General features: G+C 42.2%; 3 protein-coding genes across 3 annotated transcripts in view; 2 read left to right on the plus strand and 1 right to left on the minus strand.

Annotated features, from left to right (window-relative positions):
- The window catches only part of LOC142349222 (DNA excision repair protein ERCC-1-like), a 33,995-nt gene extending 20,767 nt beyond the window's left edge, over window positions 1-13,228 (plus strand). Inside the window, exon 2 of the mRNA XM_075400644.1 lies at window positions 12,696-13,228. Coding sequence (XP_075256759.1) covers window positions 12,696-12,953 — 258 coding nt within the window. The 3' untranslated portion in view covers window positions 12,954-13,228. The remainder of the gene's footprint in view (window positions 1-12,695) is intronic.
- The window catches only part of LOC142349538 (tuberin-like), a 494,816-nt gene extending 474,289 nt beyond the window's left edge, over window positions 1-20,527 (minus strand). Inside the window, exon 1 of the mRNA XM_075401167.1 lies at window positions 20,403-20,527. The gene's annotated coding sequence lies outside the window, so the exon portion shown is untranslated. The remainder of the gene's footprint in view (window positions 1-20,402) is intronic.
- Window positions 14,037-25,520, plus strand: LOC142349541 (m7GpppN-mRNA hydrolase-like). Its single transcript, XM_075401174.1, has 5 exons — window positions 14,037-14,434; window positions 22,613-22,756; window positions 23,169-23,283; window positions 23,501-23,734; window positions 24,677-25,520. Exons 1-5 carry the CDS (start codon window positions 14,186-14,188, stop codon window positions 25,111-25,113), a joined length of 1,179 nt encoding a protein of 392 aa, XP_075257289.1. The 5' UTR covers window positions 14,037-14,185; the 3' UTR covers window positions 25,114-25,520.
- Window positions 25,521-25,862: the final 342 nt, after the last annotated feature.

Raw genomic sequence — 25,862 nt, forward strand, 5'->3', positions numbered from 1 at the left:
GCAACAGGATCCTGACGAAAGCAGAGTAGTAAGCCGACCAGGTTGTTGAGAAGGTCGGGGCCTGACAGAAGGTTTTTGTTTAGCGATTGCTTCTTAAAAACAGATGCGGCGTTTGCAAGACGCCTGACTTTCCCAGGTTTGTTGGGATTCGTGACGGGGTGATCGGGAAGGTACGAAATCGTCTCTGGTGCTGGATTTGAGAAAGTAACTGGTTTGACATAACCTTTCTCCAAATCTGTTTCCAAAGTTTTCTCATACAATTGCTTCAACTCAAAATCTCTGTTGAGTCGGAGTTGTAGGCTGTCAAGCTGTGCTTTGGCAACCGGATAGTTTTCCATTTTACTGTCCTGTTTCCAAAGTAAACCAATTTCATATCTGTCTCCGATATGATGGATTGTATCTTGCAATATTTGAATTGCTCTTTTACTGTCAGTTGAAGTATCTGTAGTTTCTTCAAATTCGGTTCCTGTGCTCTCGATTTTGCAGAAACAGGTCACATTTTCACTGAGATGTCTTTCAGTATCAACAGTGAAATTTGTGAGCGCATGATCAAAGGCTCTATAACTATGTGATATGAAGTTTGTTTCCTGCTGGGATGGCTCGGTTTTTCGCCTAATTGGGCCTGTAATTGTCCAACCGAGAAGATTGCGTAAAGCAAAGGGGCTTCCTGAGGCTCCTTGAAGGAACTCGCGTTCCAAAATGTGCTCTGTAGCGTAAACACCTAAAAGTATCTGTATCTTGTTATCACTAAGTTTAGGAAAATGTATATGTTGAAGGTGAGGGTAGGACGAACATGCTTCGTTCAAATCGGTCACAGGTGCATCGTTGAAAGTCCAATTTCTCACTGCATGGACATAGTTTAAACGGAAGAGTGGTTGATCCCTATTGAGGTTTCCAATGTCCAAGCGAACAAGACTTGCGTGCATGACGGATTCGTCAAATGCGTGCGACACATTCAGATCAAAGTCTGAAGTTTTCGGAGCCCCTACCTTGTCGGCAGTGGTGTTGAGGACGTATGAAATGGTGCTACCGTTGTCCAAAATGGCATAACAATTATGTCTTTTATTATCATTTCCGAAAAGGGTGACAGGTATCACCTGTAGTTAATTTATTGTTTTTGGTGGAAAACCAGGATTGTAAACATGGGTTGGAGTGTCATTGCTTTTGTCCTGTTGGTGCAATGGTTCACACATTGGCAGATCAATTTCTGTCAATTTGTAGATTCGGGTGCTTTTTGTCTGTCTGTGTGGAGAAGGCTGTGGTGTTTGCCATTGCAATGTCGACAGAGAACTTTTGACGTGCAGTTTTTGGCTGCGTGACTGGTACTTAGGCAATTGAAGCACAAAGAGTTCTTCTTTGCTTCGCTATTGCGTGTGCTGACATCGTGACTGAGAAACTGCGGACACTTGCCAATGTAGTGATCTTGTTGATGAAGCGGGCATTTTGTTCTGCTCCTATTTGCTGTTGCATTTCTCATAGGCTGCTTTGAACCAGTGAAAGAAGAGCTTCCTTTCGTGTTGTTGCTACTGTTTGCCGTCGATTGCTGAGGCTTTGCATTATCGATGCTTCTATTTGCTGTACTGTTATGTTCAAAGCTTTTATTGCTGGGGTTAGAGCTTTTACTTCCGGGGAAATTCTGTTTCCAGTTTGTACGGTTTTGGTTCTTATTCCGGTTGTTGAAGGTGCTTGAACCCTGTGATTGGTTTTGTTGACTTGAATGGTTGTTAGTGGTTGATAAAAATGCGTCTTGTAATTGTTCAAAAGCTCTGGATTGCCGATCCATCCAATCGGAAAGCTCTGTGAGACCTGGATTTGTCCAGTCGTTGTCAACAACATGTTCGGTCCACTTCAACTTGATTGGGTTTGGTAGCTTATCTCGGGCTATCCTGAGCAAGTACGTGGCATTTAAGTCGGCACTGAAGCCATGTGAGGCAAATGTCTGAACAACCTTTCTTAACAGCGAAGCGAAAGCTATCACAGCTGCGTGGTCATTCATAGCCGGTCTTTGGAAAGCTTCTAGTTGTTTTGGCAAACGGATAGTTGTTTTCGAATTTACTGTCCTGTTTCCAAAGTAAACCAATTTCATATCTGTCTCCGATATGATGGATTGTATCTTGCAATATTTGAATTGCTCTTTTACTGTCAGTTGAAGTATCTGTAGTTTCTTCAAATTCGGTTCCTGTGCTCTCGATTTTCCAGAAATTGGTCACACTTTCACTGAGATGTCTTTCAATATCAACAGTGAAATTTGTGAGCGCATGGTCAAAGGCTCTATAACTATGTGATAGGAAGTTTGTTTCCTGCTGGGATGGCTCGGTTTTTCGCCTAATTGGGCCTGTAATTGTCCAACCGAGAAGATTGCGTAAAGCAAAGGGGCTTCCTGAGGCTCCTTGAAGAAACTCGCGTTCCAAAATGTACTGGGTAGCGTAAACACCTAAAAGTATCTGTATCTTGTTATCACTAAGTTTAGGAAAATGTATATGTTGAAGGTGAGGGTAGGACGAACATGCTTCGTTCAAATCGGTCACAGGTGCATCGTTGAAAGTCCAATTTCTCACTGCATGAACATAGTTTAAACGGAAGAGTGGTTGATCCCTATTGAGGTTTCCAATGTCCAAGCGAACAAGATTTGCGTGCATGACGGATTCGTCAAATGCGTGCGACACATTCAGATCAAAGTCCGAAGTTTTCGGAGCCCCTACCTTGTCGGCAGTGGTGTTGAGGACGTATGAAATGGTGCTACCGTTGTCCAAAATGGCATAACAATTATGTCTTTTATTATCATTTCCGAAAAGGGTGACAGGTATCACCTGTAGTTAATTTATTGTTTTTGGTGGAAAACCAGGATTGTAAACATGGGTTGGAGTGTCATTGCTTTTGTCCTGTTGGTGCAATGGTTCACACATTGGCAGATCAATTTCTGTCAATTTGTAGATTCGGGTGCTTTTTGTCTGTCTGTGTGGAGAAGGCTGTGGTGTTTGCCATTGCAATGTCGACAGAGAACTTTTGACGTGCAGTTTTTGGCTGCGTGACTGGTACTTAGGCAATTGAAGCACAAAGAGTTCTTCTTTGCTTCGCTATTGCGTCTGCTGACATCGTGACTGAGAAACTGCGGACACTTGCCAATGTAGTGATCTTCTTGATCAAGCGGGCATTTTGTTCTGCTCCTATTTGCTGTTGCATTTCTCATAGGCTGCTTTGAACCAGTGAAAGAAGAGCTTCCTTTCGTGTTGTTGCTACTGTTTGCCGTCGATTGCTGAAGCTTTGCATTATCGATGCTTCTATTTGCTGTACTGTTATGTTCAAAGCTTTTATTGCTGGGGTTAGAGCTTTTACTTCCGGGGAAATTCTGTTTCCAGTTTGTACGGTTTTGGTTCTTATTATGGTTGTTGAAGGTACTTGAACCCTGTGATTGGATTTGTTGACTTGAATGGTTGTTAGTGGTTGATAAAAATGCGTCTTGTAATTGTTCAAAAGCTCTGGATTGCCGATCCATCCAATCGGAAAGCTCTGTGAGACCTGGATTTGTCCAGTCGTTGTCAACAACATGTTCGGTTCACTTCAACTTGATTGGGTTTGGTAGCTTATCTCGGGCTATCCTGAGCAAGTACGTGGCATTTAGGTCGGCACTGAAGCCATGTGAGGCAAATGTCTGAACAACCTTTCTTAACAGCGAAGCGAAAGCTATCAAAGCTGCGTGGTCATTCATAGCCGGTCTTTGGAAAGCTTCTAGTTGTTTTGGCAACCGGATAGTTGTTTTCCAATTTACTGTCCTGTTTCCAAAGTAAACCAATTTCATATCTGTCTCCGATATGATGGATTGTATCTTGCAATATTTGAATTGCTCTTTTACTGTCAGTTGAAGTATCTGTAGTTTCTTCAAATTCGGTTCCTGTGCTCTCGATTTTGCAGAAACTGGTCACATTTTCACTGAGATGTCTTTCAGTATCAACAGTGAAATTTGTGAGCGCATGATCAAAGGCTCTATAACTATGTGATAGGAAGTTTGTTTCCTGCTGGGATGGCTCGGTTTTTCGCCTAATTGGGCCTGTAATTGTCCAACCGAGAAGATTGCGTAAAGCAAAGGGGCTTCCTGAGGCTCCTTGAAGGAACTCGCGTTCCAAAATGTGCTCTGTAGCGTAAACACCTAAAAGTATCTGTATCTTGTTATCACTAAGTTTAGGAAAATGTATATGTTGAAGGTGAGGGTAGGACGAACATGCTTCGTTCAAATCGGTCACAGGTGCATCGTTGAAAGTCCAATTTCTCACTGCATGAACATAGTTTAAACGGAAGAGTGGTTGATCCCTATTGAGGTTTCCAATGTCCAAGCGAACAAGATTTGCGTGCATGACGGATTCGTCAAATGCGTGCGACACATTCAGATCAAAGTCCGAAGTTTTCGGAGCCCCTACCTTGTCGGCAGTGGTGTTGAGGACGTATGAAATGGTGCTACCGTTGTCCAAAATGGCATAACAATTATGTCTTTTATTATCATTTCCGAAAAGGGTGACAGGTATCACCTGTAGTTAATTTATTGTTTTTGGTGGAAAACCAGGATTGTAAACATGGGTTGGCGTGTCATTGCTTTTGTCCTGTTGGTGCAATGGTTCACACATTGGCAGATCAATTTCTGTCAATTTGTAGATTCGGGTGCTTTTTGTCTGTCTGTGTGGAGAAGGCTGTGGTGTTTGCCATTGCAATGTCGACAGAGAACTTTTGACGTGCAGTTTTTGGCTGCGTGACTGGTACTTAGGCAATTGAAGCACAAAGAGTTCTTCTTTGCTTCGCTATTGCGTCTGCTGACATCGTGACTGAGAAACTGCGGACACTTGCCAATGTAGTGATCTTGTTGATCAAGCGGGCATTTTGTTCTGCTCCTATTTGCTGTTGCATTTCTCATAGGCTGCTTTGAACCAGTGAAAGAAGAGCTTCCTTTCGTGTTGTTGCTACTGTTTGCCGTCGATTGCTGAGGCTTTGCATTATCGATGCTTCTATTTGCTGTACTGTTATGTTCAAAGCTTTTATTGCTGGGGTTAGAGCTTTTACTTCCGGGGAAATTCTGTTTCCAGTTTGTACGGTTTTGGTTCTTATTCCGGTTGTTGAAGGTACTTGAACCCTGTGATTGGATTTGTTGACTTGAATGGTTGTTAGTGGTTGATAAAAATGCGTCTTGTAATTGTTCAAAAGCTCTGGATTGCCGATCCATCCAATCGGAAAGCTCTGTGAGACCTGGATTTGTCCAGTCGTTGTCAACAACATGTTCGGTCCACTTCAACTTGATTGGGTTTGGTAGCTTATCTCGGGCTATCCTGAGCAAGTACGTGGCATTTAGGTCGGCACTGAAGCCATGTGAGGCAAATGTCTGAACAACCTTTCTTAACAGCGAAGCGAAAGCTATCAAAGCTGCGTGGTCATTCATAGCCGGTCTTTGGAAAGCTTCTAGTTGTTTTGTTAAGGCACCGACAACGTTTTCCGGGTTTCCAAAGCGTCTGTTGAGCTCTTGAAGGGCGGAAGAGTAAAAGTTTGGGTTGCAAACAAAGGCGGAGATGCAATCCTTTGCCGGTCCAATGACTAAACTTTGCAAATAGCTCATTCTTTCAGTGTCAGTGATGTCTTCGTTGTTGTGGATGGTTGAAGAAAACATGCTGCTCGATTCGTTCCACTTGAGTGGGTCTCCATCGAACTTCTGAACTGGGATGTCCGGTAGCTTTACTGAGCGGTGAATGTTCCGTTGAAGATATGGGTTGGAGTTTTGATTACTGAAGCTATGGCTGCTTGGGTAAACAGGTCCACGAGGGGTAACATTTGAGGGCTCAAAACTACCGTTTGCTAAGTTTGACCAACTGTTTGGGCAATATGCCTGAAATGGGCCAGAATGGCTTGCCGTTGGGAAAGGATTGCCGAAAGAAATTGGAACAGGCGTCCTATGATCATGTACATTTTCAAAGAGGCCGGTGTTATTAATGGGCCTGTGAGGGGCGAAAGTATCTCAGCCGGAGGAAGTGTCCCACTAAAAACTGGCAATTGAGTATTTGAAGCTGTAGACAACTGTGGGAACACACAAGTTGCGCCAATAGAGCTCTGCGTAACAACTGTTGGATTGACAATCGGTTCTATTGGTTGAAGGGGCTGATGTTGATTGCTTGCTACGTTGTCAGAGTCTGTTTGTTCCAGTGCTGATGGCTGGAGACTATTCTGTACACGAGAACTGATGGCTCCATTAAAGTTATCTTGCAAAACTCCCATGGCGGACTGCACTTGTCTATGGATAGTAATTGGGTTGGATGTTGCTTGCTGGTCTGCCAAATTATTGACTTTTTGCTGTCGGGTATCTTGCATACTTTGGACAACTCCCGGAGACTCAGGTGCAGAGGGAACCGGTATTCGATTACTGCGTGATGAAGCGGCGCTGCTTGGACGCGTTGAAGTATTTCTGAAGGAAAGTTCATGCTTCTGTACAGTTTGTGCGACTTCTACTTTTAGCTTTGACAAGCATGCTGCATCGTTGAGAGAGTCTTCAGCATCCACATTTTCCGATTGTGTAAGCTGGTCGACAAGTTCGTCTAGTGACATGGTTCTCTTGAATTCATCATGTGTTACTGACACAACTTCGGGTTCCAGACCTGAGTGTATTTGATATTCCAGCTCCTGTTTGAGCTCTTTGACAATGTTTAGTTTTCGGTGAAGCAATCTAACTGTTCCAACTATTGATGGCTTTCGACCTCCGATTTTCCTTATTGGTCTAATTTTCTGAACATCAGAGGTAAATTGAAAGGTCAAGTGGGGTGAATATAGGTCCCCTGAAGGACACAACGTTTGAATTTTGACCTTCCAGAGGTAACTTTGAGGTGAAGTGGGGTAATCTTTTGACCTTTTAGAGGTCATTTAGAGGTCAAATGGGCTGACTGTTTGACCTTTTAGAGGTCAAGTAGTGTGACTATTTGACCTTTTAGAAGTCAAGGGGGGTGACTATTTGACCTTTTAGAGGTTGCTTAGAGGTCAAGTGGGTTAACCTTCTGACCTTTTAGAGGTCACTTAGAGGTCAATTGGGCTGACTATTTGACCTTTTAGAGGTCTCTTAGAGGTCATGTGGGTTGACTGTCTGACCTTTTAGAGGTCAAGTAGTGTGACCGTTTGACCTTTTAGAAGTCAAGGGTGACTATTTGACCTTTTAGAGGTCATTTAGAGGTGAGATAGTGATTTTCGGAAGTCACTTGGCGGTCTCTGGAGGAAAAGAGATGACTTTCGTAAGTCACTTGGGGGGTCCTGGAGGACAGTGGGTGACTTCTGTAGGTCACTTGGGGGGTCGCTGGGGGACAATGGGTGACTTTTGTAGGTCACTTGAGGGGTCCCTGGAGGACAGTGGGTGACTTTTGTAGGTCACTTGGGGGTCGCTGGGGGACAATGGGTGACTTTTGTAGGTCACTTGGGGGGTGGGTCCCTGGAGGACAGTGGGCGACTTTCGTAGGTCACTTGGGGGGTCTCTGGAGGACAGTGGGTGATTTTTGTAGGTCACTCGTGGGTCGCTGGGGGACAATGGGTGACTTTTGTAGGTCACTTGTGGGGTCCCTGGGGGACAATGGGTGACTTTTTGGGTCACTTGGGGGTCCCTGGAGGACAGTGGGTGACTTTTGTAGGTCGCTGGGGGACAATGTGTGACTTTTGTAGGTCACTTGGGGGGTCCCTGGAGGACAGTGGGTGACTTTTGTAGGTCGCTTGGGGGGTCCCTGGGGGACAGTGGGTGACTTTTGTAGGTCACTTGGGGGTCGCTGGGGGACAATAGGTAACTTGTGGGTCACTTGGGGGGTGTCACTGAAGGACAGATGCACTGCAAGCTGGTTCTGCTGGCAAAACACTGGAGGCTGTTGGGTGCAGCTTCTGATGAATCAGGTTGGCCTGAGTTGGCTGGCTGGCTGGCTGTTGGAGGGCAGTAGTGGGGCTGTACTGCAAGCTGAATCAGCTGACAGAACACTAGAGGCTGTTGGGTGCAGCTGCTGATGGCTCAGCTTGGCCTGAGTGGGCTGAATGGCGATTGGAGGGCAGTAGTGAGGGTCTACTGCAAGCTGGTTCTGCTGGCAGAACACTGGAGGCTGTTGGGTGCAGCTGCTGATGGCTCAGTTTGGCCTGAGTGGGCTGGCTCTGCTGATGGCTCAGGTTGGCCTGAGTGGGCTGGCTGGCGATTGGAGGGCAGTCTTGAGGGTCTACTGCAAGCTGGTCCTGCTGGCAGAACACTGGAGGCTGTTGGGTGGAGCTGCTGATGGCTCAGGTTGGCCTGAGTGGGCTGGCTGGCGATTGGAGGGCAGTAGTGAGGGTCTACTGCAAGCTGGTTCTGCTGGCAAAACACTGGAGACTGTTGGGTGCAGCTGCTGATGGCTCAGGTTGGCCTGAGTGGGCTGGCTGGCGATTGGAGGGCAGTAGTGAGGGTCTGCTGCAAGCTGGTTCTGCTGGCAGAACACTGGAGGCTGTTGGGTGCAGCTGCTGATGGCTCAGGTTGGCCTGAGTGGGCTGGCTGGAGATTGGAGGGTAGTAGTGAGGGTCTACTGCAAGCTGGTTCTGCTGGCAGAACACTGGAGGCTGTTGGATGCAGCTGCTGATGGCTCAGGTTGGCCTGAGTGGGCTGGCTGGCGATTGGAGGGCAGTACTGAGGGTCTACTGCAAGCTGGTTCTGCTGACAGAACACTGGAGGCTGTTGGGTGCAGCTGCTGATGGCTCAGGTTGGCCTGAGTGGGCTGGCTGACGATTGGAGGGCAGTAGTGAGGGTCTACTGCCAGCTGGTTCTGTTGACAGAACACTGGAGGCTGTTGGGTGCAGCTGCTGATGGCTCAGGTTGGCCTGAGTGGGCTGGCTGGCAATTGGAGGGTTTTAGTGAGGGTCTACTTCAAGCTGGTTTTGCTGGCAGAACACTGGAGGCTGTTGGGTGCAGCTGCTGATGGCTCAGGTTGGCCTGAGTGGTCTGGCTGGCGATTGCAGGGCAGTGGTGAGGGTCTACTGCAAGCTGGTTCTGTTGGCAGAACATTGGAGGCTGTTGGGTGCAGCTGCTGATGGCTCAGGTTGGCCTGAGTGGGCTGGCTGGCGATTGGAGGGCAGTAGTGAGGGTCTACTGCAAGCTGGTTCTGCTGGCAGAACACTGTAGGCTGTTGGATGCAGCTGCTGATGGCTCAGGTTGGCCTGAGTGGGCTGAATGGCAATTGGAGGGCAGTAGTGAGGGTCTACTGCAAGCTGGTTCTGCTGACAGAACACTGGAGGCTGTTGGGTGCAGCTGCTGATGGCTCAGGTTGGCCTGAGTGGGCTGACTGGCGATTGGAGGGCAGTAGTGAGGGTCTACTGCCAGCTGGTTCTGTTGACAGAACACTGGAGGCTGTTGGGTGCAGCTGCTGATGGCTCAGGTTGGCCTGAGTGGGTTGGCTGGCAATTGGAGGGTTTTAGTGAGGGTGTACTGCAAGCTGGTTCTGTTGGCAGAACATTGGAGGCTGTTGGGTGCAACTGCTGATGGCTCAGGTTGGCCTGAGTGGGCTGGCTGGCGATTGGAGGGCAGTAGTGAGGGTCTACTGCAAGCTGGTTCTGCTGGCAGAACACTGTAGGCTGTTGGATGCAGCTGCTGATAGCTCAGGTTGGCCTGAGTGGGCTGGCTGGCGATTGGAGGGCAGTACTGAGGGTCTACTGCAAGCTGGTTCTGTTGGCAGAACACTGGAGGCTGTTGGGTGCAGCTGCTGATGGCTCAGGTTGGCCTGAGTGGGCTGGCTCGCGATTGGAGGGCAGTAGTGAGGGTCTACTGCAAGCTGGTTCTGCTGGCGGAACACTGGAGGCTGTTGGGTGCAGCTGCTGATGGCTCAGGTTGGCCTGAGTGGGCTGGCTGGCGATTGGAGGGCAATAGTGAGGGTCTACTGCAAGCTGGTTCTCTGGCAGAACACTGGAGGCTGTTGGGTGCTGCTGCTGATGGCTCAGGTTGGCCTGAGTGGGCTAGCTGCCGATTGGAGGGCAGTAGTGAGGGTCTCCTGCAAGCTGGTCCTGCTGGCAGCACACTGGAGGCTGTTGGGTGCAGCTGCTGATGGCTCAGGTTGGACTGAGTGGGCTGGCTGGCGATTGGAGGGCAGTAGTGAGGGTCTACTGCAAGCTGGTTCTGCTGGCAGCACACTGGAGGCTGTTGGGTGCAGCTGCTGATGGCTCAAGTTGGCCTGAGTGGGCTGGCTGGATCCTCTTCATCATGCTTTTCAATAAAATCTTTGCGAAATTTTTCACCGGACCCGAATTCTTTAATGTAACAATTCAAAATAAACGCACACGACTATAATAATTGCTTTGATGTTCGATATATGCTAGTTGTTGATTATTTCAATGAGCAGTACAATTATTACTGTACAATTCCCGAAAATGAAAACCCAAGTAGGAAAAAGTGGTGTTCTAGGGGATGGGTATTACCTGAAGTTAGTCACGAAAATGTTTATGCGGACTCTTTATAGTTTCACAAATTTTATGCATTTCCTATCTGTGCGACGCTTCCCTTTGCTCGACAGACTTGACTTCCCATCTCCTGTTGTTTTTGCCACTGCTTCTCCATTTCATAGAGACTATCTCACCACAACCCAATCACATTAAACCAATGTCAACCATTGAGGGCCAAACGCTTCGGATGGTAGAGCATGCTTCCGCTCAATATGTCGTGTTAGTGGTAATTATTTCCAAAAGCGGCAAAAATGGTAACGCTGGATCCCGCAGTGATAAAGATTATCTTCAAGGTTTCAATTCCCATAGTTTCTCTTGTTTGGTTCCTTTATACATCAATAACATCATTTTACATATTACGGTTAGTCGACTTCTCATTCTCTTACAATTTTGGGTTATAAAGTCATAAGAATCAATCTTACAATTGCGGTAAAATCATCGAAGTTAATGTGAGGCATTAACATGACGAATGGCATGGGACTATTTGGTGAAGGATTGTTCTGTTGTTTTTTGGAGTGTTATTCCCGGTACTCTTTTGGATTTGTGGACTATTGGGTCTTGGGCTGTTTTTTTTTCTGTTCAACATTGTCAGGATATTTCTAAATTAGTTGCATGGAATCAGAAATAAGAGATTCATGCGTCTCAATTCCTCCGTCTCCGGTATCTCTGTATAGTCTTTTCTCCGGTTGCTGTGTTGATATTTTTTTGGAAACGAAGTTTGAAGCAATTTTTGTAAATTTTTTAATGAAGTTTTTGCTTGAACTTTTTGACTTTCCGAGTGACTTTTAGCACGCTTTACTTGTCAAATTTTTTCAACCTAAATGGCTCGATTTTTCAATTTTCGTACCTTAATCGCTCTGTTTCTGGCCTATATTACTCTATCAATCATATGTATACTACCGTTACTAGCCCCAGGCTAAAGCTGACTATACTGAAATCGAGCCCTCGTCATTCGCTCGAGAGAAATTTGTCCGACAGTCGTCAATTATGTTTAGTTTTGTCTCACTCTGAAAATTATGCTACCAGCATAATTTATTTGAACACGATACAGCTCGTCTACAGTTAAAATTTTGTCATTAGATCCAGTAGAAACTAGTATGTGAGCTGATCCTCGATCAGAAATAGCTGTTAGGTTGCTAGAGGTCCGATATGATATCAAAAAGAATTGCGTGATTAAGGGTTTCTGTTAGGTTTTTGTGATCCAAGTGAAAGATGACACGCCGCGTTTTCAAAACCTAATTTGACGAGCCTAAATAATCTAACTACTGTATGTAACGCTGAGTTCTCTACCAGATAAGATGTAATATTGGACATTACCTTTATGTTATGCTTTTACACTGTTCTATATCGGGATTATCTAAATTTTTCCAGGTCTTTATATATCTTTGTTCTCCGCATTATTGGAGAATGAATTGTATATTAGCCGAGAGATTAATTTTAGTTTGAGAACATCTAAGCTTGGTAGTGAATTGCTCTCAAACGAAATTTACCAATTATATTAGTCAGGTGATATTTTTTTAATGAAATTTTTCGGTTGACCTTTTTGTCTGGCCCGTTTAACTTATCGTCAAAAACGGGATAAACAAGTCAAGCTCGGAGGGCATTAAGTTATTGAACAGCTCTCTTTGCGTCACCAAAATTGTTGAGGAATTAAATTTTATGGTGTGGAGGGTGGCTCTTGGTCTTAAAAGTTTGACAATCTTCAGTCACCCCCCCCCCCCACCCCGACACTCCGGCCGTCCCGCAGTCCTCCATCTGCTGATTTGGACTCCCCTCGTCTACCCCCTAATCATGCCGTCCTCCCACATCACTTGACCCCCGCTCCGCTCCCGTCTTCCCTTCCCTTTCTAAAGCTTGCGTCCCTAACTTGCAGCTGGCTACAGCCGAAGCCAACCGTTCGCCTGTCGTTGCTGAGAAATTCGCACGACGTTATTCGGTTATATCGGTAATTGCTTGCTTGTGTTTATTATGGGTTAGCAATTGAGAGGGTCTAGGAAAACTCAAGTGGAAAACCTAAGTCTGCTTCTAATAGGTAATAAACTCCCATATTAGCATTGGTCGTGATAATTTCCTCGGATGTGATAGTTTCATTTCAAGTCCCATGGGCCGCTAATGCGTGGGCGAATGCGCAGCTCTTTAAAAGTGAAGTGGGTGTTTATTTTACCTTGGATTTTTTCCTGCCTCAAATATGTTGAGTATTTTCCGTGGTGTTTTTTTCGAAACCGCAATTGAGAATCATTGTGTTTCAGTCAGTAACAAAAAGAGATGCGGAAACTTTGCTCCTCAAATTCGATACAATAGCCAATATTTGCGCAGCCTCTGAAGCTCAGTTAAAACAGTGTTCAGGTTTGGGTGACACGAAAGCTAAGAAGATCTACTCAGCTTTGCATCAGACATTCTTGAAGAAGAGCAAAGGCTTGTCTCCTCAAAAGAAATCAACCGAAGAGAACCCTAGTATTGAAAATAAACTGGAAGATTCGAATTTTTCGAAAAGTACGGAATCATGACAAATCGGATAGCTGTTTCCTTAACACCCCCCCCCCTCCAGAAGATTAACACCTGTGCGTGATATTCTAGCACCCTATCAATTGTATATGTAATTTATAATGGCCAGTGCCAGAGCATGCTCATGAATTAGTCAAGCTGATGAAATTACAATTTTCTTCCGTGCGGGGAACAGCTCTGAAATGTGGCTATTGATAATTTTGTGCATACTGTTTTAGATGTTTTAAAGAGTTCGGTTAATTTAACTGTAGCTATCATTAGTTACGAATAGTTACAAGTTATTATTGCAAAGTTTCTGAACAATATTTGGTCTCTTGTTGACTGTATTGTGAACAGGAGGCGTAAATGTTTCATAATCATTATAATCTGGTGACTATGACTCGCTTACGTAACGTGCACAACTTTGGGACAAACTGCCGATTTCGGAAATGTAACGATGTCTCGCAATATATACGTCTTTTATTTTGGTAGGTGCAATTTTTCACGTTAAATTCAAAACAAGCCGAAGTAAAAGCTACCGGAAAGTTGTATTTTTCCGGAAAAATTGGTTAAAATAAGGACAGCTAATTTATTTACAATGTGTAATATATTGACCAAAGAAACAAAATACATCATTCTTTGTGGCATTGAGTGATTAGGAGACCCAGCGCACCGCTTTTAATGATCATGTCCAATTCGCCGTCAGCTGGCTCGCAATGCGAAGCGCGCCCACTGTATTGAACATGACAATCAATAACGATAACTCGGAATTAATATGGGATCTTTTCCGTTTGTGCCCCCCCCCCCCCCCCAGTACGTTATACACCCCCAATTACAGAGCACGTGTCATTACATAGTAAATTATTATGTAAAAATATATCACGTTCGCCTGGGGGTTGCAAATAATTTGCACCCACTAAGCTGGGGGGGGGGGGGGGGGGCACAAACGGAACAAATCCAATAACTTTATTTCGGATTGCTCAACCTTTTCAAAATTCGGCTTGGATGACTGCCATCATTTTCGACAAGTGTTTTAGAGTTAAAAAGTGTATAGTGCAATCGTTTTCAAGTGAGTTAATTATTGCTTCAAAACCCGTACAATAAAGGTAAAATATTTTAATGATTGTCAATTTTGTTTTTAGATTTAGATGTACAAATGGTATTTTAACTCTTTCAATCTTCATTTCTTATCAATTCATGAGCTAGGCTCTTTAAATTTCCAATTTTGATTACCTGAACAAAGTACTCCTCTATAATGCCACAACCCGTAAACAACTACACAACAGTAATTAGTGCAGATGTGTTGAACGACCTCTGTAGTCGATTCATCGTCAGCCACGATTCAACGCCCTCAACTAAACTCTGCTATCAATTGGAGTTGGCCTATTGGTTCTACATCGACTTTGAAAGACCCGACAATTCCAGTTTGCCGTCAGTGTCTTTTTCAGAGTTCGCTTATCATGTTCTGTCTCATGTCGCGTCTCTCAAACATCTCGCATCAAATGTGAGTGAACAATGTTCTTGGTTGGTTTCTCCCCGGTGAAAAATTTTAAAAAATTAAGACTAGCTAGGCAGTTGGGATTAATTTTTACGCTGACAATGGATTATACTAACCTAGTTTGAAATGTTGAGCTATTAAGGTAGCCGACATTGCTCGCAACAAAATCGGTGGGTTTTTTCGGCCTTGTTTTTTATGCAATTTTATTTAACGATTTGTGAGTTACTTTTTTTCACGCTTGAATTATCATGCGGAAAACTGATAAGGTTTCCGCATGATAATGTAAATCTCTCATTCACTAGTCTCCGCAGCTCAACTCAAGTGGCGGCAGCTCGCTAGAAGAAGAAGAAGATTTATTTATCCATCTCATACATATTAACAATACACTGGAAAAATCAACAATATTTACAGATGGAAGCGACAAACAACGAGTCACTGTGAACTTCTTTTCAGTTTGCCCAGGTGATTGATCAAGAATTCAAGAAGCAAATTTTACACAGCGTATATAGTACAGGTGGAAAATTATTAATTAACAGCAACAATTATTATTAACTTAGCAGCAACCTGGTATAATGCTAGAATCATTGAATCAAGCTCAGCAGCATTTTTAACACCTTTACAATCTCAGTATCAAAATGGTAAATGAGGAAAAGATAAACTTAATGACTGGAGTAAATTGCCTTCCTTAATCTTTTTGAAAACCACTTGAATCATAAATTAAAATGTGCAACATGACCCCTAGCATAACATTATCAACATTCCTAAAATGCCCAGCAGATGCATCGTCAGCGTTCTTAAAACCATTATATTCTTAGTATCCAAAAGTTAAATGAGAAAAAAAAAGATTGGTGGTGTAATTTACCTTAATTACTCTATTGTTAAAAAAACTTGAATCAAAAATTAAAACGGGCAGCAGAACACCCAGATGAAAGCTCTTGGAACCACGTTACAGTAGTAGAACTAGTCTTTCACGCCAATAAAAACAAAAAGTTGGCGCTTCAGGTGAATTGGGACCAGAAGTAAAAACCACTGTGCCGGGAAGACATCTCTATGAGCTGCTTTGGGCCCCAGGCAGTGATCAACTACATCATGTCCCAATTACAAAGCGATAAATGCTTCAGTAATCAACTGGTGCGATGCCTGTAGATCTCTAAAAAGAGCTCCTGTTAAGTCACGCTACAAACTAAATACGAATTTAGATAATTCATTGTTAGACAATGTACGAATTTTTGAGGTGATGACAGAGGTCTGTTACTTTTTGCACTGTGTTTAGATCAATATCAGATGGAATTATGCCTATTTTTTTAGCTTATTGTACAATTTACAGGCCCGTAATGTTATTGAAAAACGCTCAAGTTTGTTTTTACATTTTGGTTGAGCTATTAGATTTGATTTCGACAATCTCGTGACTTTTGAATAATTAGAGGAAAACATGTCATTACAAAAAGATTCACTGTGGAGTTCATTCAAAGCTCTTAAAACAAATTTTATTAACTCATAGAGGTGCAATTCGTAAACTGAAAGAATTGAGTGATTGACGAAAATATCTTCACGTCTATCGCTTTTCCTTCTGAAGTAAATGAACTTCAAGATCTTTTTTTGCAAAGTGAAGATAGGTAGCAGGGATGTATAACTTCAACATGCATATACAAGGACACCGTATTGAATAATGGGATTGATGCAAGTTTCGTAGTAATCAATTAATTGAGCCCTGGGAACAAAATGTCTCAGTTTCGACACAAGACCGGACTTTTTGCTTAATTTTTCTCTTACGGATTGTATATGACTAAGGAAGGATAATTTCCAGTCGATGGTAACACCTAGATATTTACATACCGGTTTATTTTCAATAAAAGCAGAGTTTAGAGAGAATCGCTGCGCCGAATTGCTTGTCTTATTATTAGTTCGTATATTCATTTGAACTGTTTTTGATACATTCACTACTAATTTATTGGAATTTAGCCAGTCGTAAACTTTTTTAATATCTTCCTTGATATCAGCGCACTGCATTCCAATTGCAGAAAGGTTTGTATCATCTGCAAAAAGTATAGCTTCTAAATGTTTGCAAACTTGAGGCGTGTCGTTTACATATATGATAAACAGTAGAGGACCTAATATTGAGCCTTGTGGAACACCGCAAACAATTTCTTCCCAATCAGATGACACATTATTTAACTTTACTCGCTGCATTCGGCCTTTTAAATAAGATTTGAACCAATTAAGAGAGTTACCTCTTATTCCAGTTATCCAATTTACGGATTAGTAGGTTATGATCAATAGTGTCAAAAGCCTTACTAAGATCAAGAAAAGTTCTTACTTTGTTTGTGCTCCTGTTGAATCTTACCTTCTCAGTGAATTCAACTAAAGCATTAACCGTGCTGTGTTTAGTGCGAAATCCGAATTGCTTACAGTATAGTAACGAAAATTTTTCTAGGTAGGAATAAACGCGCTTGTAAACAACTTTTTCATATATTTTGCTCCACACATTTAGTAAGGATATTGGTCGGTAGTTATTTTCGTCAAGTTTAGACCCATTTTTGTGCATCGGTATAACTTTTCCTTTTTTCAGTTCTTTCGGAAACTCACCTTTGTTCATCGACAAATTTATTAGAAAAGTCAGATACCTAACTGTCACAGGTGACGAGACTTTGACTAATACATTACTTATATCGTCATCACCGCTTGAGAACTTATTCTCCAGATTACTGATTATTTCAGCAACTTCACGCTCTTTTGCTTGAAAGAGGAACATAGATTGTTGCACTTTGGGGACCAGACATACAAATTCTCCATTGAGATGTTCACTTATCTCAGAGCCAATATTTGCAAAGAATTTATTAAAGACCGCAGCATTATCCCACAAAGAAGGATTTTCAATGTTATTGCTGCATGACTCGAGTATTGGTATTTTTTTGCTTTCATTTTTTTTACCAGTGAGCTCATTTAGCATATTGTCTATTTGTCGTTTATCCCTTTTAAAAGACGTGAATTTATTCCTGTAGAACATGGCTTTTGTTATTCTAAAATTCTTTTCAAATAGCAATCTCGCGTCTTCGAACTTTTCTTTAGCTCTAAAACTCGACTTATCTTTCATCCAGTCTGCATGTGCCTTGTTCCTTTTCGTCCTTAATTTTTTAAGTTTATTATTGAACCAATTGGTCAGGATTTTTGTATTTATTTGTTGATTGTGTCAATGGCGCGTAATCATTTACAACCGACAAGAAAGCCTTATTAAAGACATCAAAAGCTGTAGAAGCATCTGGGGCTAAAACTACATCCTAATCTACCTTGGATAATTCTGTTTTCAATTCAACCTGAAAACTGTCCCTCAAATTTTTATTTTTCAGATATCTCGTATCTCTAAAACTGACAAGGTCTGCAGTTTTTTCACCGTATATTTTCCATTTTAAAATAATCGGGTAGTGATCAGAAAAACTGTGTAGCTCCAGTACATCACAATTTGGGTGTGTGACATTATGATAAATGAAATGATCAAGACAGGTGGCTCAGTGTGCCACAACACGTGTTGGTCTTTCTGGTGCTAATTCAAATCCGTTTGCGGTTATTAGATTTTTGTAATCTCTGGTCAACTGGTTATTTTCCAGCCTATTTATGTTTATGTCACCAATATAACCGTTGGACATGCAGATTAGCACTGTGTTTCAAGGAACTTTTCGAGTTTAGATACAAAGTCTTTCTTAGTAGCTCTAGGTTTATTATAAATAACAATCAGATTAACTCTTCTGTTATGTATACTAACTTCAGCAAAAATGGACTCTTCGAATGGACTTTTACACACTTTGACTGAATTACAAGAGTTTCTTAGTTGAATCATGACACCTCCACCTTTAACCGTATTTCTGTTTTTAACAGCTAGATGTTTATAGCCATTTATCGAGTAACTATTTATGTTGTCGTCATTTGACAACCAGGTTTCACTTAGAGATAGGATATCAGGCTGAGGATCCAAACCAAAAACAAGTGATTCTAGTTCCGCATAGTGTTTCCTAATGGATCTCACGTTTAAATGAAGAATTGTTACATCAAACTGCTGATCCACATCTACAAAATTTACAATTTCTTTATTTAGTTTGTCAAAATCAGAACCCAACATCGATTCGAAAGGGCTGATTCCTTTGACTTTGGCTATCGTCGTGCCGTCCCGAAAAAGGCGTTCTTTTGAAACAACGCCTTACATCTTCAATGTTGTAACTGAGATCTACACCCCCTTCGTATAACCCGTTTACTTTGTATACGAGGCCATCTGCTTTCCATTCGTAAAAAATTGCACCCTCTCTGGTCCAAGTTGCGTTGATTCGAATATCACTTCGCATCAAATTGACAAAGGCCAATCGTTCTCTGCTAAAATCTTTGTAGATTTTGGCTCTCTGGTTGGATGGAATGATCCTCTTCTTTTTGAGCATAGCGATTTTAGTTGACCTACGAGTAAATTTAACAATGACGGGCTTGTTATGACCTTTCGATGGCAGTCTATGTGCTATTGAAATATATGTTTCCTCCAACTTGACTCCAATTTCTGAAGCCAAGTTGACCACTGCTTTGCTTGTCTCTTCGTATGTTTCCTTCCCTGAGGGTTGCTCTGGTAGCCCGAGTATCTTAATGCTGTCTCGTCGGTTATAGGTTTGCAGGAATTCTGTCTCAGATAGTGCTTTTAGTTCTATTTTCCGTCGCTCAAAGTTGCTGTGTTCTTCTAGCTCTGCTCTGAGGGTCTTGAACTTATCTTCCACAATAGCATTGATGGTTTCACTTAATTCTTTCTTCAATTTTTTGAGAATGGTCGGTATTAGGTCTTCTTATGCTTTCTGGATGCCAGCTTCTATTGAACTATTTACACGGTTTTCATTTAACAGTTCTTCGGGACTCAGGGACACACGGGAGCGTTTGTTGGTTCCTTTAATAGGAGGTGTCTGGCCTCTAAACTTAAGCTGGGGGAACTCAGAACTATTAGATTCTTCTGCTATGGTAAAACACTCCTCTGAATTGTCAACTGTCTCATTATTTTCTTGCATGTCTGCCTGAAGGACTATTGATAATAGCTACAGTTGCTACAATATATAAAGAATAATGACAAAATGCTATAAAGTATTATGAAATAAATAAAGGGGAATCCTCTTTGCAAACAAACTCCTAGATCGCTCCAAGTAAAGAAAAACTCAAAAGCTACCGGGATGACTGCTTACAAAAGGGTAAAGGAAAAAGCACCTTGAATGCCCAAACAAGGAATGATGATAATATACAACACTAGCAACTGACACTTTATTTACAGATCATCTGCATTTTCTGATTGGTCCCGCGGTTTCTGAGCCAGTTTTCGTAACTTCTGTTTCTGTTTGATGCTTTTTGACTTTCTTTTTCTTGTCTTAGATCGCTTTTTCAGAGTTAGTTTCCTAAGGTTACTCTCGCGTGCCAAGATGATATTTACAAAATTGATTTCAATATTAACGTCAGGGTGGACTTTGTGAATTTCTTGGATAAACCACGGAGATTTCTGTTTTCTCTTTGACAAAAGATGTTTCCGAACTGAGATAATAAGTGAAATTCTGTGTTCACAGAGCTTATCGAATATTTGGGGAGTGCCGAAACGTCTATTGTATAGTATGGCTTTAATATTCTGTTGGAAAAGCTTTAATGTTGCTACCAGCTCATCAGTGCTCTGCGGGGTGTTGTTGTTGGTTCTGTGCGGGGTGATTGAGTTACTCAAGATATCGTGCCAAATAATCAGATCTGTTCTTCCTTTTAGGCTTCCATGATTCAGAAGATGTTGCAGGTTTTTCAATTTAGAAATACAATTGTTGAAGCTCAATCCAGGTCGCGCGAATATGTTTCTTTCTAAAGATTTCTTCTGCCAACTTGGTAAAAAATTGATGGCTTTATACAAACAGCTGGCTCCAACAATGAGAACCATAAATACTTCAGATGTTTACTTTCATACCTCGCTGGCTCATCTCTGAAACTATTTAATAAGTTTATCACAACATTCGCGGCCAAATTCTGAAGAGCCTAATTCGCTACTAAAAGTCAAATGAAAAAATCGACAAAATTGGTGTAATTTTTTCGCTTTAAATTTCATTAGTGGTTACAATGGTATATAACTGACAGCAGTGGACTGCAGTAGATTCGATGTCAAACTAGGCGTTCGAGAGCTATTCTTGCGACGTTAGTGGGTTATGTTAAGCTGATAGAATTACAAACTTGAGCGAGTAATTAGCTAACAGTTACTTTCTGATAACCTGTGGTACTCAGCCGAGTGTGTTGATCATTTTAAATGCTCTCAAACAAAGTTTCCAGCAATTAAGTCGCCGAGTTGTTCTCTCAGAGCTTTGGTGTCTAAGTATGCAATTAATCGAAACTGCTGAGGAAACGACCTATCTTCATGGCGTGATGGGGCAGTTTTTTTCCACCATGGAACCCCGAACGCTCGATGCAACCTTATTCGTTATTTTTTCTCCCCCTCTTTGTTAAAAGTAAGCTATGCTCCCAAAGTCAACCTCTCGCCAGTCGCTGGAGAGCAATTCGCCCGACGTTAGTCAGTTATGGTTGAGATTTTAGTAGAAAAAAAATGAGAATTAGAGACAAATGCTTAAGTTTGATACCAAAATGTTCAAATTTAGTCTGAAAATACATTAAATGTAAGAGACGGAGAATTAAATACAAGAAATTGGCATCTATTGTAAATCTAGATCACAATGTCAACGTCACCCCGTACTCCCCAAACTTCACACACACATGCACAAACACAACAATCACTCGACCTTCTGCTACCACAACGATTCTCGAAATATTTCTTTGGCCCAGAGTACATTTCATCCTGCGCAAGTTATTTCATAAATCTAAGCAGAGCTCACCGTTTTCGCTTTCATGTACAATGCAATAATAAAATTTGGAATTTCGTAATTTTGATAACAGCAATATTGTTTGGAGGAGAAATGAGAACTTAGTGATATGAGAGCTTAGGGCTTATATCTTTTACGCCCCATGAAATTGATAGATTTGTTCCTGAAATTATTATGAGCAACAAATGAAAGCCAACTATTGGAAATTCTGAAATATAAATGGCAGAAAATGGACTCGGTTCTTCATTTCTGTCAAGCAAAGTTTGTAAAAATTATGTCAGTCTTAGTCCTGTTTTTTTTTGCAATTTTTCGTACTGCCGACTTTTCCTCTGGTCGTTTTTTTTCTGTCTGACCATTTGACTTTTTGACCTTAAAAATGAGATGAACAGGTAAAGCCCAGAGGACATTAAGTCGTTGAGCAGTTCTCTTTGAGTTTGAGTTGTCTCGAAGTGTTCAAATAACCGAAACTACTGAAGAGACATAAAATTATGATGGACAGTTTTTAGCCGCGAATTAGGCTCTTCTGAATTTGGAGAAATGCTGCTAAGATAAATGAAGTTATTGATAATTAATTGCTCTTGAACGAAGTTCATAGCAATTATTGTAAACGTGTTGGTCTCTTTTATGCAAATTTTTCGCTTGACCATTTTACGCTTTTCTTCTATAACATTCCTTGACTTCTCAAGTGACTTTTTCACGCTTTCGTTCTTCATTTTTGAGTGGTGATCTCTCTTGTCCTCACTAAATGTTGTTGCTAATATAAAATCGGTTGAACGCAAAGTAAGCCGACATGAAAGCAAGCCGAAAGATATGTAACAGTTATGTAATATATCAAAATAATACATTGTTAGGCGTTACAATTAACACTGCCCATAGTACTATAGTGCATAATGTATTCCAATGCACCAAAGAAACAAAAATAAGTCAATTTTTAGACATCTAATGGGTACAGGCCTCAGCGGACCGCTGTCCATGGCCATGCCTCTCATCCGCTGTGGGATGTAATCCGGAAATCGCGGGCCAATTATCGCGGCGAAGCGCGCCCTCCGGCCCGCCAGGGGCAACCTAAAATACGGTTACACCAAAATTTTTAGGCTTACTTGACCTCATTTTGAAAATTCGGCTTGCTTGTCTATCGGCTTCCTTGACCGCCAACATAAAATCGAGTGCAGCAAAGCAAAAGTAAGGGACGGATAGCCGAGTGGGCAGTGCGTCTGGTTATGGAGCGGGAGGGCAGTGGTTCAGATCCCGCCTGGGTTGAATGTTTTCCACCCGCCTGTCGTTCGAGAGCAATTCTTCCGACATTAGTCGGTTTATGTTTTTTGTTTAGGTTGATGTTCTTGTGAAAGAGTGGCGACAGTTTAAGTCTCAGGTGCCCACCTATGGCTGTATCATACTGGACAGCAGCTTCAAGTTTTGTCTCCTTGTTCACGGATTCTCAAGCAGTAATTCTTGGAGTTTCCCTAAGGGAAAGGTGAGAGGTCTTCGTGCCGTTTATTCTAAGCAACATCCGGAACAGATCATAATTTGAATCGTCTCGCCCTTGGTTAGCAACTTTGCAACTTTAAACACCCTTGTTGGCAGAAGAAAACTTAGATATATGGTGGACGTCACAAACATTCACACCCCTCCTTCCCTCCATATTCGGGGGGGGGGGGGTAGTATGAGACACATAACTACAACCGGGCTGGGTAGGGAGGCAGAAAACGATAGATCAGATAATTAATTTCCTCTTCGGGTCCTTACCTGTTCTTAGAATCCGAAAAACAATTTTCAAGTGACTGATATATATGTCTATCTATGGGTTGGGACCAATTTGTCTTAAGAATGTCAATGGCATTCTAGCTTTGGGCTGAGCGTTAACGTAGTGGGTGTTGTGTATTTAGGTGAACGAGGGCGAGAGTCCTCAGCAGTGTGCTCTGAGAGAGGTGGAAGAGGAGGTTGGAGTTGACTTCACAGACAAACTACTCCCAGATCACTACATTGACAAAGAACTCACAGGTTATATTAAATTAAATTATTGAATTTTAAATATGTTAAATGTTTTATATATTAAACTGAAAGTCTCGCTGTTCTCAAGTTGTGAGGCACGAGCTGTGTTTTCTCTCATTTTGTCTTAGTTCTCGTTAAATATTTTCTGTTCTGCTGACTCCAGTCGAACCCACTCCATGCATGTAGTTACAGAACAGTTTTTCTGATGTCAAGCGTTTGTTTTCAGGTCGTAAAACCAGACTGTACTTCGTGACAGACGTTCCCTTTAAAACCCAGTTCAGTCCAAAGTGCAGAGGAGAGATCAGAGACATCCGCTGGTTCCCAATCGACAGTCTTCCCAGACACAAATCAGACACTGTTTGTCAACATGTTCTCGGAATGCAGAGTGTGCAGTTCTTCATGGTCATTCCATTCGTGGAGGATATTCTCAACTGGGTCAGCAAAAGGACCCCTCTGAAAGGTATTATGGGAATGAAACGCAATTAGTTCAGAGAAGGCAGGTTAGGTTTGAACAAACTATTCAATCTGCGAGAACTTCCAGAAGTTCGTAGCTTCTGATGCTCCCCTTTTGAGCCATTAGACATGTGCAAAAATAATGTATATTTGATATATCACAACCAAGCGGAAACTCGTTGCTTGTCCATATCTAGTATAGTTTTTGAATAGGTCGATCCATCAGCTCAGTGCTGTATTTGCTTCTATCTATATTCGACGACCCTCCAGTTTATTTTGCAGCTATGTCGGCAATCTGCCGGCTTTGTTTAATTGCTCTCAAACGAAGTTTAGTAATTATATTAGTCCTGTCGGTATTTTCTTATGCGATTTTTCGCTTGACCGATTTTTCATCTGACCCATTTGACTTTCCGTCCTCAAAGACGGGATAAACAGGTAGCGCCCAGCGAGCATTAAGTCCTAAAGCCCTTTAGCTCACTAGTCTCCAAGTATAAGATTATGAGAAACTGTTTTGTAGACTTATACTTATGGTGTGAAGGGCGGTTTTTAGAAATTGAACCCACATCCCCCCATAGCGCCCCTCACCCCCATCCCCACTCCTGCACATCGTTCAGGCCGTAAGGGCCCCGTGCAGCCAATGATCCCCCCACCGTTGCGCCCCCCCCCCCCCCCTGCGCTCACCTCACGCCCTTTCAATTAAGCTAAAGCTAGCCTCACTAAACCGTGGCTAGCCACTGACGAAGCCAACCGCTCGCCGGTCGTGTGAGAGCAATTCGCCCGACGTTAGTCGGTTATGTTTTTTATTGGGGCAGCATAGCTTGCTGGAGTCGAAATGGAAAAAAATCTGGATTCTTCTAGGATTACAAGCCTTTTATTTTTCGCAGTTAAGGATGCTAGAATATTTAATACCGGAAGGATAAAAAGTAAAAAAAAAATATTTCATTTTTAGGAGTAGCAAGAAGTGCAAACACCAATTCACCCTCAAGTCGCAAACAGATACAATCAACTAGCAGTGATCCGCACTACGATAACATTAAATCTTCATCATCAAGTAAAACAAAACTGCTGAATCGTGTAGACTACCCATCGAATGGAAGCAAATCACCTCTGAGAGACAAAGAAACCCCTTCAAAACCCACAAGAAGCGATTCCTTCTACGAAAACTTAAAAGCAAAACCACAACCTCTAAATAACAAAGCATCAACGGGGATTAAAAAGGAAAACGATTATTCTAATAATTCACAATTTGTTCCTACGCAAGCCAGATCTGCCAGTGTGACTGTAAGTCCAAAAAGCGAAGCCTATAATCAGTTTAAAAGCGAAGCGATGCTACATTTCAAAGTGGACGTCAAGCGAGTCATGATGGCCTGGGATGGTTGGCCATAGAAGTATTATAAAGGTCTCAATTATTCCTAGTTCATGACCAGGCCAGGCTGCTTAGTGGCTTCTAGAATCTCAGAACTCAACAGACCGATGAAGCTGCAACAAATTGGTGCTGAAGTTGCAGATAAGACTTGGTGTCCGATCTAGATTCTTTTAAGTACCGTAGAATTTAGTCAACGCGATTTTCACCAAACTGAACTAACTTGTTGCTTTCAAATGAATTTGATACTGGAGCATACGGGGTTCAAATGTAATCTCCTTAACTGGATTTTGTTGTATAACCATATCCTTTATTACCGATGTTCATTTACGGTGGAAAACAACTGGCTGTTTGTAGAAAAACATACAATGGCGCACATTAGCCGGTGTTATAGTATGCCAACGTTGCATGTATGGTAAATTGATATGCCTACTTAGTTGACAGTCAAGATGGAAAAACAAAAATTCCAATAAATGGACAGTTTTAACATCGTATGCAGAAGTTTTTTTTGGTCTGAAGGTGAATTCGCATCATTTAATTAAGACCCGGGATTCATGCTTTTATGTTCGGACATTTTTAGTTTTGAAATAGGTGCAATTGTTCACGTATTTTCAAAATGTTCATAGCAGCAGTGGTTTTACTGGCTTGCTCGGGTTCGTTTTATGTCTTCGTTACAATTATCGATACTTGTACCTTCGCGGTACAAAAAGTCTAAAAACACCCCAGCGTAAATGCCTAAATTTGATTGACAGTGGTTGCTTGGTAAACTCCA

The sequence above is a fragment of the Convolutriloba macropyga genome, chromosome 11, assembly GCF_964194025.1.
Source record: "Convolutriloba macropyga chromosome 11, txConMacr16.3, whole genome shotgun sequence".
Taxonomy (NCBI): domain Eukaryota; kingdom Metazoa; phylum Xenacoelomorpha; order Acoela; family Convolutidae; genus Convolutriloba; species Convolutriloba macropyga.

What these genes read in the sequence shown, in the direction of transcription:
- LOC142349541 (XM_075401174.1), top strand. Translation starts at nt 14,186, where the DNA reads ATGCCACAACCCGTAAACAACTACACAACAGTAATTAGTGCAGATGTG. An exon ending in GGAGTTTCCCTAAGGGAAAG is followed by an intron (nt 22,757 to 23,168) that starts GTGAGAGGTCTT and finishes TTGTGTATTTAG; the next exon opens with GTGAACGAGGGCGAGAGTCC. An exon ending in CATTGACAAAGAACTCACAG is followed by an intron (nt 23,284 to 23,500) that starts GTTATATTAAAT and finishes GTTTGTTTTCAG; the next exon opens with GTCGTAAAACCAGACTGTAC.